Source organism: Rhinolophus sinicus, linkage group LG05 (genome assembly GCF_036562045.2).
Source record: "Rhinolophus sinicus isolate RSC01 linkage group LG05, ASM3656204v1, whole genome shotgun sequence".
Classification (NCBI taxonomy): domain Eukaryota; kingdom Metazoa; phylum Chordata; class Mammalia; order Chiroptera; family Rhinolophidae; genus Rhinolophus; species Rhinolophus sinicus.
In genome coordinates, this window is record NC_133755.1 from 9,121,298 (window position 1) to 9,136,149 (window position 14,852).

Below are 14,852 nucleotides of genomic sequence, written 5' to 3' on the forward strand. Positions count from 1 at the left end.
AGGCTGTCTGACTGTAAGTCAGCTATATTTGATGATTTGATTAAAGGTTTATAATGGTAAATTTCCTCTTTGAAATGACAAAAAATAAAAAATAGTTGCTGGGGTAATACTTTGGTACCATGCAAACGTCCTTTACCCATCAATCTTTTACCTCATTTTACCATTAATGACTGCACAAAACAATTATTTCACAATGGGTTGCAACATTGGTCATTTATATCATTCATTTCACACACAAAAAAATAAATATCTCCTTGGAAGGAAAAGACAGAGGGAGAAAAAAAAGAGAAAAGCAGAGAAAAATAAAGGTCAAAGAGAAAGAGAAAACAGAGCATGAGGAGGCCTTGTTGTCTAAATATCTGACTATGCAAATGAGGAAAGTAATGACCAGAGAAGTTAAGTGGCTCAGCTGAAATCACAAAGGCCTAGAAACAGGTCCACTAATTATTCACTCAGTGCAGTTTCATGTATTGTTACACTTCTCCAGATGTGAAATTTATTATACTAGATTTAAAAGTGTGATTAAAGGAATGATTATTACCTAACTTTCAAAAAGAAAATATAAATCCGATTTGCTCGCAACTTAATGATCCAAAACAATGTTAAATAAATTTCCATTCAAACATAAGCCCAGCTAAAAATTATGTATTCATTCCTCAAGAAATTAAAAAGAGAACTATGATCCAGTAATTCCCCTTCTGAGTATATATCCAAAGGAAATTAAATTACTATGTTGAAGAGACATCTGTACTCTCATGTTCACTGAAGCATTATTTACAATGGCCAAGACATGGAAACAACCTAAGTGTCCACTGATGGATCAATGGATAAAGAAAAAAATATACTTTCCTTTATTTACAAGATTCATGGACCTTGAGGGCATTATGCTAAGTGAAATAAGTCAGAGAAAGACAAATGCTGTATTATTTCACTTATATGAATAAAAAAAAAAAAAAATTCCACCAAACTCATCGAAAAAAAGATCAAAAGATGGTTAACAGGTACAAACTTCCAGTTATAAGATAATTAAGTAGTAGAGATGTGATGTATAACATGACTGCAGTTAACACTGCTGTGTGGCTGTGTGTTACATCTGAAAGTGGCTCAGACAGTAAATCCACAAATATTTTGCTTTTCTTTTTTTTTGTATCTATATAAGATTATGGATGTTAACTGAACTTATTGTGGTAATAATTTCACAATATATGTTAAGTCAAGTCATTATGCTGTTCACCTTAAATTTAGATGGTGCTGTATGTTAGTTATATCTCAAAAAAACTGAAAGAAAAAATAAATTACACACATTCATATACCACTATTTAAAGGGATTACTACAGGCAAAGGCAAGAACAAACAATTCATAAAAGAAATACAATTAGCCCACAAACATGGAAAATGCTTAACTAGACACACAACTTAAAATGAAGACATACCATTGTCCATACACCATAAACAGTATTTTTTGTTGTGGTGATGGTGGTGCTATTTTTGTTTTTCAACGGAAAATTATAATACCAAGGTTGACAAAATTATAGTGACTTAACATATACTGCTAGAAAAACAAAAATTTATCTCTAGGCAACAGATTTGCAGATGATTTCATTTTCTTTACACCTTTTTACATTCCCAAAATTCTCTGTAATGGACATTGAGAGAAGCAACTTTTTCATTTTAACTATTAGACTAAAACGACACAATAAGATCGCTGTGGATTCTCACCCGTATCCCCTTTGCGGCAGACACTCTAATATGTCATAGCAAAGAGAGAGTTGGTCATTTCGTTCACAGTTATAGATGCACTCTAGTGCTACTGCCATCAGTTGGTCCTGATCGGGAATAATTTTTTGCTGCAGCTGGAGAAAATAAAGCACACTGTCAATAGATTTACAGTCACTTTTTTCATATCCCAGTACCATTGTGAACAGCATATTAAATAGTGTAATTAATCAGATGCAGAAACAAATCTTGATTTTTTTTTGTAGCTTACAGACTTTTGGGATTTTTAATAATTCTAAATGAAATCACATTTTAATTACAGAATCAGTTAGAAAAGATAATTTGTACCCATAAGCTCTGCATCTGCTAAAAGCAGACTCTTCAATTTATGACCCACTCAACATAGAAGAAACAGTGAATTAAAAAGGCAATTCATTAAAAACAACATTTTTAACCCTAAAGCCAAGTTTTATGTGTTTCAATTACAAAACTATATAAAATTCCTTAACTAATATTCAGAGATGTTCGAACCTATTATTTTTCAATATGCATAATACATTAGTCATTTAACTAAACAGTCCTGACATTCTATTTGAAAGAAGTCACATTTTAATGCAATAAAATTTAAATCCCAGAATATACTCTGTATTCTGATGCAGACAGATGGCTACCTTGGGTCGCTTTCTACAGAGGACACACCACTTCCCATTGCAAACCACAGACTCCCATCCATAGAGTATTTTCTGGGACATAAAAATAACAGATGTGTGCCTTGTTTTTCTCATCTATGAAACTGGGTATTAACAACATCTTCCTAATAGTATTGTGATGTGATTGAAAGCAAAATGGAAGTTTCAAACTATTTTCTTGGAGCCCTTTCAACAACAAAAAAAGTTTAAGATAATTTCCAGAATAAAGATCTACTGGTTTTCAACACCTTAGTAGAAACACAAAACAGGAAAGTGATGGAGAGGAACTGCCACACAAAGGCATTTTCTGAGTAAAAAATCACATCAGTGAATAAAAGAAGAAACAACATTCAAGGTTACCAGAGAAACAAAGTTTGTTTAAAGTACATATCTTTCTTCAAGGTATTAAGAAAAAATATATACATATATATACATATATATAGATATATAGATAGATAGATCTAGCTATATATCATTAATTTGACATTAAACCTTGACAAAAAGTTATCCAAGGTTGCAAAGTAACAAACTGGTGAAACAGGGACAAGCAGGCATAGTAAAAGGCAGTACCCTATTTCCCTGAAAATAAGACCTAGTCAGACAATCAGCTCTAATGCGTCTTTTGGAGCAAAAATTAATATAAGACCGGGTATAATATAATACCCGGCCTTACATTATATTATATTATATCATACCCGGTCTTATAGTAAAATAAGACCCGCTCTTATATTAATTTTTGCTCCAAAAGATGCGTTAGAGCTGATGGTCAGCTAGGTCTTATTTTCGTGGAAACACAGTATTATTAAAAATTAATTAAAATAGCTAACTTTTCCTGAATCGTTATTATGTGCCAGGTACTGTTTCTAAGTAATTTATATGTTTTAGCTCATCAATCCTCAGAACAATCCTGTAAGGTCAGTATTACTTCCATTTTACACAAAGGGGAAACTGAGGCAGAGGACAACTAATTTGCTCAAAGCAGAGGAGGTCACACGGTCAAGCCCGGATTCGGACGCAGGCAACTGGCTCTGGAGCCTGAGCTAAGCAGCTCTAGCTCTCACAACACTTCAGAAGAACTTCTCATAGAGGAAGAGGGGAAGAGACTGAGAGAAGAGATGGTAAAAAGGAACCCACATGGTTCAGAGAGTGTCCGAGGAAGAAAGAAAAAGAAAAAACTGAAACCAGTTTCAGTCAAGAAACAACGTGGGAAGCCAGCTAAGACTGACATCAAGGTCTATGATGTTTTCCTCCATCTCCCTGCTTCCCATCTTTCCACCTCTGAGACATTCAAGTGTCACTTGAAAGTTAAATATTCTAGAGCCCATGCTTGATCATATCTGTTCAAAATCTTCTGTTGAAAAACCCTGTAGAAGTCCCTCAATGTGAAAGGTAAGAAATAAACTCTCCGCCTTGCTTTTATCTAAATATGACAGGAGTCAGATTGCCTCGTCTTATTCTACTCCTACCGGAAATGTCCTAAGACTTTATTGCCCTATTTAAATCCTCCCCAATAACCCAGTTTTAGCTCCACTTGGATTTGACTTCAATTGGACTGTCCCAGATTTCTAATGTCTCATATATGCTCAGTAAAGGACGGCTCAACGCATAAATCCTCATCCCACTCTCATACACAGATCCTTTTTCTTCTGTGCATTCCTTTGCTTTCTTTTTGTTCTCTTCCTATGCGATGCAGTATGTCTATCTTAACACAATCTATTGTGTACATAAGTCATAATGCTCAAATTATTAAGATACTTTTCATTCTTGCCCTGTTAGATTCAAGCTGTAACTTAATTTCATATTCCATAGGAAAACACACTTACTCTTTTCTCAGTGTTCCCGTCCTGATACATCAGTGCTAACTATTAAACCTTCACTTGCTCACCTCCAGCTAACAGAAGAGAGCGCATCTAGGACTTCCTACGAAGTCAGTGAAATAAGTCCTCCCCCGCCACGCAGAGCACACTGTTTTCCACGCTTCATAGCAAGGCGAAATGTGAGGGGGGAAAAAGTCTGTTTTTTTTTTAAAAAGTCTTAAAATTATGCACTACAGACAACTAGAAAAAATAACAATGGATGATAAGATAGGATACCTGAAAAACCCCCGAGAATCAAGCAATAAAAAAAAATTAGACTTGGAAAAAATCCTGGAAGTACATACTGTTCCCCAATAAAGTGCTGTTCCCCTTCCCCAATAAAAAAATAATAATAATATAAATAAATAAATAATTAGAGACATTCAGGATATAAATTAACATATAAAATCAATAAATTTCAAATACACAAATAATAAACAGAGAAAATTAAGAAAATAGAATAGAGAAAAACTCAATTTATAACAGAAACAGATAAAATGCTTACGAATAAATTTAACAAGAAATGTGCTAAACCTATATGAGGAAAAAATTTAAACATTCCTGAAAAGACACTCAAAAAGACATAGACAAATAGAATAATACCATCTTCTTGAATAGGTGACTGAACATTATAAAGATACTAGTCTCACTAAGTTAATTTATAAATTCAGTGCAACCACACTAAAAATACCAACAGCTTATTTTGTAGAACTAAACAAACTAACATTGAACTTCAAATTGAAAAACAAACAAAAGAGCCAAAAAAAAAAACTGCAGAAAAAACTACAAAGGAATACTACTTTTGCAGAACTAAAAACTGTAAAATCTCTATATGAAAACAGTGTGGTACTAGTGCATTCACAAAGAGACAGCAGAATATAGAAACTCTAGAATTAGATCCACAAATAAATGAAACTTTGGTATATCACAAAGGTGGTGGCATCTCAAATTACTCAGGTAAAGATAAATTTTTTAATAAATGGTGCTGGGAAAACTGAGTAACCATTTGGTAAAACATACAATTAGATCCGCATCTCACACTATACGAAAGAATAAACTCCAAATAGATTGAAGATCTAAACATAAAAATAAAACCATACAAGTACTACAAGAAAAGATGCGTGAATTCTTTAACCTTAGAGTAGGAAAAGCCTTCCTCATATTGACTCCAAATACAGAGGCAATAAAAGAACAGATTGATCAATTTGACTACACAAATACAAAAAAATGATTTTGCATGACACAGTCCACTATAAACAAAGTCAAAAGACAACCTACCAACGGGGAGAAACATTCACAACAGATATCAAAAAAAAAAAAAGGGCTAATTACACTAATGTATGTGGGTTGTTAAAAAGTTAACGCACAAAAAGAACAAAAATCCAAGTGAAAAATGAGGAAAAAGCAGCAATGACCAATTCACCAAAAGAGAGAATGCCTCTCAAACATATAAGAAAAATGTTCAAATTCACTCATAATTAGAGAAATGGCCCTGACATTATGCAGAAATCTCACTTCTAACTCACCATTTTAAAAGACATCATCTTCTGTCTCAAAGAGGTGTTAAAATTCACTGCTCTAGAAATTGTCAACTGCAAACCCCACCCCACTTAGCCACTGCCTCCTTCTCTTGAGTATTTCTTAGACTCCTACTTCCCTCTTCACTTGGTCTGTAGGGATTTCTTTTGCTTTCTTAGAAGCTCAGCTATGCAGTTAAATAGATTTTTTTTTTTAATAAGTGAATGAACACATCTAGATGTTTTAGAGCAGACAGGTTTTCAGATTATCTAGTCACTGAAATTGCCAAAAACAAAAATTTTATTTCCATCTTTGTTTTTCTGAGTTTTCTAAATATTCTACAATATGAATTTACAAAAAGCAATTTTAAAACTAAAATTGCCCACTGAATTTCTGTAATCAGAAAAGAACTGAAAAGTTGGCACCTAAGAGACTATGACATATAGTCCATGAGCAGCTAAGAGACTATGAACTCCCAGTTGTTAAAAGAAATGGACATTTAAAGTAGTTGTTCCTAACCCTGGCTTTCCGTCAGAATCACCAAATAGTCAAAAGCATATTACATACTCTCCAAATTCTAATCCATTATTTCTGGATTGGGCCTAGAAAACTGTATTTTATTAAAAATAAAAAATCCAGTCTGATATACGGAGGCATTCGAAAAATACTAATATAGAAGACAGAGAACAATACAAAAAGGAAGAATATATTCCTAAATCATCTCTATCCAGACTTATCCAAGTTTCTTCACAAGTTCTACCTTCCAAAGGCAGAGTCAAGCAAAGAACAAAGTTAAAACCAGAGATGAGGGCTTTTGGATGTCATAAAAGACAGGAGAACGCCAGTAAGACAAATCTGTGTTTGTGTCATTGTTCCCAATTATTCACTCCCCTGCTCCTCAGAGACGATAATTCTTCCTTGCTCTGTTAACATCAGGCTCTGCCCGGTACGTCCCTTGGCCTGTGACATGTGAGGAAAGGAACTCCAGCCACTGTGAGCTAGAGCTTTAAGAGCCACCGAGTGGTTCTACTTTGTTCTTTTTCTTGCACCACAAGTTAGAAAAGGGGACTGCTCTTTCAGCCTGAGTCCTGGAATGAGTAAGACATGGAACACAGCAGAAGCCTAACCACAGCCTATGTGACACTTGTGAGGAATGAGTATTTACTGTTGCGAGCTGCTAAGATTTAGAAGTCATTTGTTGATGCAGCGTAACTTAGCCTAAGCTGTCTGATGCAGAAAGCATCGTGCCCGTTATATTTGTAAACAGTCAGGTAAAATAAGAGCAATGCTCCAAGTATAATCCCACGAAAGCAAACAAATGTAATCAAGTGACCTGAAGCATCATAATAAAACCCAATTTCATTCATTCATTCATTCATTCATTCACCCGGCCAAAATTTACTGAGCACTTGCTCTCTACAAGATACAAGGCATATCATACTAATCCTTGGTAATAAAGAAAGAGATGACACATAGAGAACATCCATAGGAAACAAAGGAAGGGAAAGACAAACTTGAACAAATAATTACAACACAGTATGACATGGGTTATTACAGAGACAGGTACAGACCTGTCACAGCACAGGTAGTCATGGAAGGCTTCACAGTACAGGGAATCTTAGAGAGCAGGGTCTTGAAGGACAGATGGGTGTTTTTTAAATGCAGGAAAGGGGGGCCGACTACCCCAAACCAAGGAAACAACCTGTAAGAACTCAAAGAGGCCTGAAAGAACCTGACAGGGTGAAGAAGCCATGAGCTTCTAGTGCATTCCTGAAGGCTGAAGAGGCAGTCTAGAAGCCGACCACAAAGAACCTTCCAGGCCACTGTAGAGACTCAACGTTTACCCTGCAGGCAGTGTAAGCCACCGGCAGTTTTCCACAGATCATGACAGGATCAAATCTGTGTAGTAAAAGGTAACTTTGACTGACATACAGAGATGGGCTTAGACAGGAAGAGCCCAGCAACGCCAGAGTTCTCAGCTTTCATGTTTACATAGCTCAACAAATGCAAATGGCTGTATGTTTTATTCAAAAGGCACATGCTAAACTGCCAAGTAAAACAAAAGACTATATACAAAGCATTTACAAGACTATGGAAGAAGCATCACTGACAAGAATTTAAAGTCACTTCTTTCTTCCTCATAAAACATTCATATTCAAGCCATCCTGCTTCTCACACAGTATTCCGCTGTCAAAACCAACCCATCCTCAGCTCACAGTAAACCACCCAATTTAAAACCAAGTTACTAAGTGGAAACTGCATATAAGAAGATGGGAAATTTTAAACAGCCAGTGAACAGATAATAGTTCTCACAGACAAGCTATCTAGAAACAAAAAAATGTGTAAGGTCACTAAGCAATGCTTTCGTTATCTTGATTACGCTGGTCTATGACAACACACCTTAGAGGATCTCAGACTGCTGACAAAGGTCAACACAAGAAAGCACCCTCAATTGGAATTTAGGATTGGAGGAGGCCTTAAATAATTCTGCTTGAGTCCCAATCGAATGCTTTCAACCTCACTACAAAATTCTGTGCCTCAACTGACCATGCCATCCTGCTTGAGTCCCTCCAGGGGAAAGGGAGCCAGTATCTCCTAAGACAGCACTGTGCTCTCTGGCTAAATGAAGAGGTTCTTTACTTTGCAGAGGCTTGCTACATTTAACATGACTTACCACCAGCGAAGCTGAACAACTATTTGAATCCTATAGAAATACAGAGCTATAATTATAGCAGTCTGAAGCAAATATAAGAGTTATTCAGAATAATTATAAGATCTCCTTATGAGATCCTAAAGATTTCCATCAATAATGTGAAGGCAGTCAAGGGCAGAAACCTTTTCTTCTTCTATTGGTGTTACAGTAAAGCATACCGGTTACGAACACAGCTGGAAACCAAAGTGTCCTTCGATAGATGACTGGATAAAGAAGATGTGATATATGCCGTGTTTCCCCAAAAATAAGACCTAGCAGGACCATCAGCTCTAATGCATCTTTTGGAGCAAAAATTAATGTAAGACCGGGTATTATATTATAGTATAGACCCGGTTTTACGTTATAGTAAAATAAGACCGGGTCTTATATTAAATATTGCTCCAAAGATGCATTACAACTGATGGTCCGACTAGGTCTTATTTTCGGGGAAACACAGTATACACAATGGAATACTACTCTGCCATAAGAAAAGATGAAAGTGCCATTTGTGACAACATGGATGGATCTTGAGATTATAATGCTAAGGGAAATAAGTCAGACAGAAAAAGCAGAGAACCATATGACTTCACTGATATGTGGGATATAAACCAAAAACAACAAAAGAACAAGACAAACAAATGAAGTAACAAAAAGTCATAGACACAGACAATAGTTTAGTGGTTACGAGGGTAAAGGGGTAGGAGGATGGTAGATGAGGGTAAAGGGGATCAAATATATGGTGATGGAAGGCGAACTGACTCTGGGTGGTGAACACTTAACATGATATACAAATGATGTATTACAGAATTGTACACTTGAAACCTATGTAACTTTACAAACCACTGTCACCCCAATAAATTTTAATTAAATAAAAAGAAAAAGAAGAAGAAGAATAGCTGTGAAATTAGAATGTTTGAAGCTGGGTTCCACTCCTTACTATGTCACCCTGGGCAAATGCACAACCAGTCAAACTCACAATTTTCTTTTCCTGCAATATTAATAAAAATATCTGTCTCATGGGATTGTTATGAGGATTAAATGAGTTAACACTTGTAAAGCACCTGCCAATACTAGTAAGAATTAAATACCTATCAACTGTTAGTCTTTTTGGTATGGCCAGTTTACAAAATGTAACAGTCAACAAACTTTGCAATAAATCAATTAAAATAAATATACTTTTATAAACTTCCCCAAAATTTTGGACTAACTGGAGTAAACCAATTAAAATAAACATAAGCTTATGAACTTCCAAAAAAATTTTGGACTGAACTGTTGAAACATTTTTAAAGAATAAAATGACAACCATTTCCTTTTCTTTTTAAAAGGAAATTACTTGCAAAGCCTATTATAAAAAAAAAAAAAAAAAAGATAAAACCTAATTCTGTAAAAGTGAAAGTGCAGAGACTTTTAAGATGTTAGAGTGTCTACTTACATCTGGTTTGGAATGCTGAAATATCTTCAGTGGAAGTTTTAAGTCCCCTTTGGCTAAAGTTACTAAATATTCTTTCAATAGCTCATTAGCCACACCAGGAGACTGTTTCTCACAACGATGAAGAAAGGGAACCATCCATTGGTAGGCACTTGTCACATAGTTGTCCTCAGAACACTGAAAATATAATTAACCAAAACAAACACACATTACATCAAATACCTAATTGTAGCAGACAACAAGTTCTAAGTTCTACAACTCGCAGATGATCACGAGGTCAACAGTGAAAGATCCACACTTCCTAAGAAGAATCACCTTCTGCTGGGGACCCTGGAGGCTAACAGCACCTCAGCCCAGCAGTTCCGTCAGGATCACTCCAGGGCCCCTCACAGCCTAAGGCCAGCTCTGGAAGACAAACACTCTGCCACTGGGTCAGGAGCCCCTCCAGGGCACAGGTTCCAGCCCAGAAACGTGCGTGGACATCAACCTAAAGCAGCGCTAGAAAGGAGCCGCTGGAGACCAGTCTCATCTGTTCTCAGATTCTCTCCCTCCCTTTTCTTCCTCCTGTTTTGTTTTGCCCCTTTACACCCACCTTCACGAAACTTCAAATGACAAACATAATTTTACTCATTATCACTGAAATTACACAATACTTTTCCTTAATGACCCCAAGAGATAACACCTAAATCTCCTAAGAGGAGTCTAACACAACACAAATCAATTTTCACGGGGTGGATTATCAGGAAAAGAAGAGAAAGGGAAGGTAGGGAGAGAGGGAGAAAGAAAAGGGGGATTGATTGGTAAGGGGATTGACGAGAGGGATGAAACAGAGAAAGGAGGATGAAAAGAAAGTACAGAGAGAGAGAAAGAAGAGATGAGGGAGAAGAGAGAACCCTGTCAGGCAGCTGTGCCCACACCTTGATCTGGCCCATTCACACCAGGCTGCCAAAAGCAAAGACTGAAAGAAACGAGTCTGGCAGCCAGCACTCCCAGGCCCATCAATCTGGAGTCAAAGGTTTCTCTCTACTCAGTGGACCTGGTAGAAACCAGACCCCAACTTTGGGGTGTACTTTGTCCCCAAGGTGACCCAAGAAAAATCTAAGAATGGCTGGGCAAATTTTCCTGAATACACTAACCCTGAAGCCAAGATGTTTCCTTCACACACCACACAGCTCTCTAAACTCCAGTAGTTTCTTTTTTTTTTTTTTTTAAGACCCTGAATTATATAACTACTCATGAATTTCCACACAGTGAAGGATTAGAAACATGAACACTAGAATGACAGCTAGTTTAGAAATACGCTTCGCTGGACAGGGGGCAAAAGGTTATAGGTAGATAAGTATGAATAAAGGGCAAGCAAGGGTACAAAACCAGCCAAAAGAGTTTGGGATGCCTTCAGTCATTTATTCATAAAATTTAATTTAAAAAAAAAAGTCAAGAAACCTTCCTTTATTTACTAAGTTCTCAGGTTTGGAGGACATTTCATCTTTGGCTCTGAGACACACATTAATCAAAGTACATAGGGAATGTTTAAAAAGAAATTTAAAATAAAACCTACACTATTCATCAGTAGTCTTAGTTTTTCAATGTCTTTCATCTGCTGGAGTTCTTTCAAGGTTAGGGTTAAATCACACCCGGCTTCATAAACCAGCGCTTCCAGAGTAACCAAATTATCACAGAGAACCAGCAAACCAGGAATATTTCGCTCCATTCCAAGTCGAATGAGTGACAATGCACAGTCAACCTAAAATGGAAAAACAATGGTAAGTCTCTGAGGATCATATCTTTCCCATAAAGCCTCCTGTATAGAACCTAATCTTGCCATCAATTTATATAAAAATCACATTAGCAGTAACATACATTTTTTTATTTAATACAAAACTTCTTTATCAAATCTATCAGCATCAATTGTTTCCAAAGAAACAATCAGCAAGAAATTCAGAAAGTAAAGATAATAAGGGGAAAACAACCATCTTAAGTTGGTAGAACCTTACAGTGTACAGAGCAGTTTTACATGTATTTCTCTGTTTAATTCTGACAACATTAACAGGCAGGGAAAACAACATAGCTAGTTAACGACAATGCCAAATTAATCCTATTTTCACTATAATATTCTGCTCCAAAAACAATGTTTTGCTTTTGTATTCCTCTTCAGCACCTATCCTTCTGCAACGCCTCCCGTCTGGAAGGCATTCAATCAATACTTGAACAACCGACAGACTTTTTCTCTGTCTCGATTCAAGTATTTAGACTCCACTTAGACAAAATGCAGAATGATTTTCCTATAGATGCTCAGAAGACAGCAATCGGACTCATTCCTATCACCTATCCTTCTGATTGATGGCAAAGTTACCTCACGCAGCCTACACCTGTAGTGCCTCTTGCTATTCCTTACTGACTCCCACACTCCAAGACTAACAATGATTTATTGAGGACCTACTATGAGCTAAGCACTGCTCTAGGTGTTAGGAATATAAAACTGAGTAAGATGAGGTCTCTCCTTCAAAGAGCTCTCCATCTCATGGGAAACACGATCCGGTAAAACAATGATGGAAGTAGAATGAGGTAAGTGGACGGGTATGATCTCAAAGCAGAGGGCACGTAGGATCTGAGCATGTCACAAAGTCTCCCAGAGAGAACACTTAGAACGGGCTTTAAAGAATTGATGGATGTTAGCAGGTAAAGAGGGAGGAGAAGGGCAGGAGAATAGCATGGTAGGCAGAGAGGCATGGTGTGTTGTAACAGCACAGTTAGTTCCACAAGACTGAAAGGAGGTCTGAAATGAAGCCATAAGAAACACAGCTGGAGCCATCGGGAGGGGCCAGGCGCTGCAGGACACTGCCTGCCGAGCTAGGAAATGTGCAGGGCTCCCTGACAGGCAGTGCTACCTAAGGATTTCCACTGCGGCTCGTCACAGATGCACAGCCTGGAAAGAAAATTTAGCAAGGATTTGTTGAATAATGAACTGGAAATGGACTGGACTGAAACCTGGCAGACTGGTTCTGAGAACTGCCAATTACTAGTATTAGTACAGAAGACTCTCTCCTGGTGACAGAGTAGCACCCTGGAGGTCAGCAACAGTTAAGGGACAAGCCAAGGAACATGAGCCATACGGATGAAACTACAATGAATGGCAAACACAAAGACAAGAACAGAAGTGAAAGGGTCCCACAGAAGCCTGAGGAGAAGAGCTTGCAGGAAAGAGGAAGCACTGATGTCAAAGGGTAACGCTATTAAATAACAGATGAGAGGAATCGGACGTGAAGAGGCGGCCCTGGAGCCTTGCTGACACAGCTTCAGTTGAGTGGCAAGGACAGCCAGACGCCAGGGAAAAGAGGGGTGAGCACACTGAGAAAGTGATCCCAAGTTGCAGACTGATGGGAAGCAGACAGCTAAAACAGAAGCCAGGGAGAGTACGGCTCTACTTGCTGTTGCTGTTGTATTTATAAAATAGGATTGATTTGAACTTTATCACAAGGGGGGAAAAAAAAGGCACACAGTTGAGGCAAGGTGGAAGAAGCAGGAAGAGAGAGACTAGACGACGGACAAGCATCCTGAGCAGGTGGGAGGATGGAAGACAGAACAGAGGCAAAGCAAGGAGGAGCTTGAAGGCAAGAAAAGAGCTCAGGGAAAAGCAGGGAAAAGTAAGGACAAATGGAAGTGAGTTCTCAAATTTCCCAAAGAAATACAGAACAAAATCATTGCCGAGAATGGTGAGGGAATGGTGGGGTGTGAGGAGAAAAGCAGAGGGAGCAGCCATGTAATGTAACAAAAAAATGCCAAGTAATATGAAAGGTCCACCCTAAGCCCTTCAAAGACGCAGGGCTTGACAGGCGAAGATGAAGTGAAAATAAGAAATACATCCTCAGTTGGAAAGAGCAGGACAAATAAATGTGAGGGAAAAACTGTAGTTATATTTAAAAAAAAGCATAAGGCAAAACAGGAGCAAGCTGGGAATACTTCAACAGATGTCTAATAATAAAAATGTAACTCATTTCTGAGAGGATCCACCTACCTGTATACCAACAACAACAACAAAAAACTCTACCTCAGGTGAATTTTCAAAAAGCATGTTAAGAAAACCTGATGCATAAAACATAAATTTGTGCAATAGTTTGAACACACAGCATATTAGCAATTTGTCATACACTCACCAATTTTGTGATCCAGATTCATTTTCTAATATTAACTTTGAATTTGTTGTTTTTCCAAATATTGAAGTAAAAATGTTTTAGAATCAAATAACTGACAAGTTAAATAAAAGTAGGCTCGAACACAACTTAAAGAATTATGTCACAAACCCCGAGCCCTCACTGGATAAATGTCACCACTATACACATTTTCCTAAACCAACAAAAAGGTGTTGCTAAAGGCATTTGTAGGCACTAAGGAAAAAGAAGTCCCACATCAATTAAATATCTAAAAATGAAAAAGATGAAACTATGTTAGCTATCACTTTAATTGTAGCACAATCCACATGAAACATCAATACATCAAATGAAACTAAAGAACAATACCTATATTAGAAGCGTTTTTAAATAAATGGAAGAAAGAATACAAGGCAGCTAAGTAAAGCACCCCCAAATCACTTTTCTTTCGTTATAATTATTCCTAATTACTCAAATAAGAATTCAGGATTTCTAGGAATTATCATTAGACTGTTAAAAATTTAAATTTCAGAAAGCTCTGAGGTTTTTTTAATAGACTGTTTTTTAGAGCAGTTTTAGGTTGACAGCAAACATGAGTAGAACGTACAGAGATTTCCCATGTGCCCCCACATATACACAACCTCCTGCATTATCAACATCCCACCAGAGTGGTACGTTTGTTATAACTGATAAGCCGACGTTGACACATCATTATTACCCACTGTCCACATGTTACATTACGGCTCACTCTTAGTGTTGTACATTCTGTGGCTTTGGACAAATGTTTAAGGACAAGTATCCATT

General features: G+C 37.1%; 1 protein-coding gene across 2 annotated transcripts in view; it reads right to left on the minus strand.

Annotated features, from left to right (window-relative positions):
- The window catches only part of NBAS (NBAS subunit of NRZ tethering complex), a 269,220-nt gene that overhangs the window by 148,035 nt on the left and 106,333 nt on the right, over window positions 1-14,852 (minus strand). For both annotated transcript variants that reach the window (XM_019751941.2, XM_074331709.1), the window contains 3 exons: window positions 11,459-11,644; window positions 9,904-10,077; window positions 1,720-1,853 (listed from right to left, as the gene is read on the minus strand). In XM_019751941.2, coding sequence (XP_019607500.2) covers window positions 1,720-1,853; window positions 9,904-10,077; window positions 11,459-11,644 — 494 coding nt within the window. The remainder of the gene's footprint in view (window positions 1-1,719; window positions 1,854-9,903; window positions 10,078-11,458; window positions 11,645-14,852) is intronic.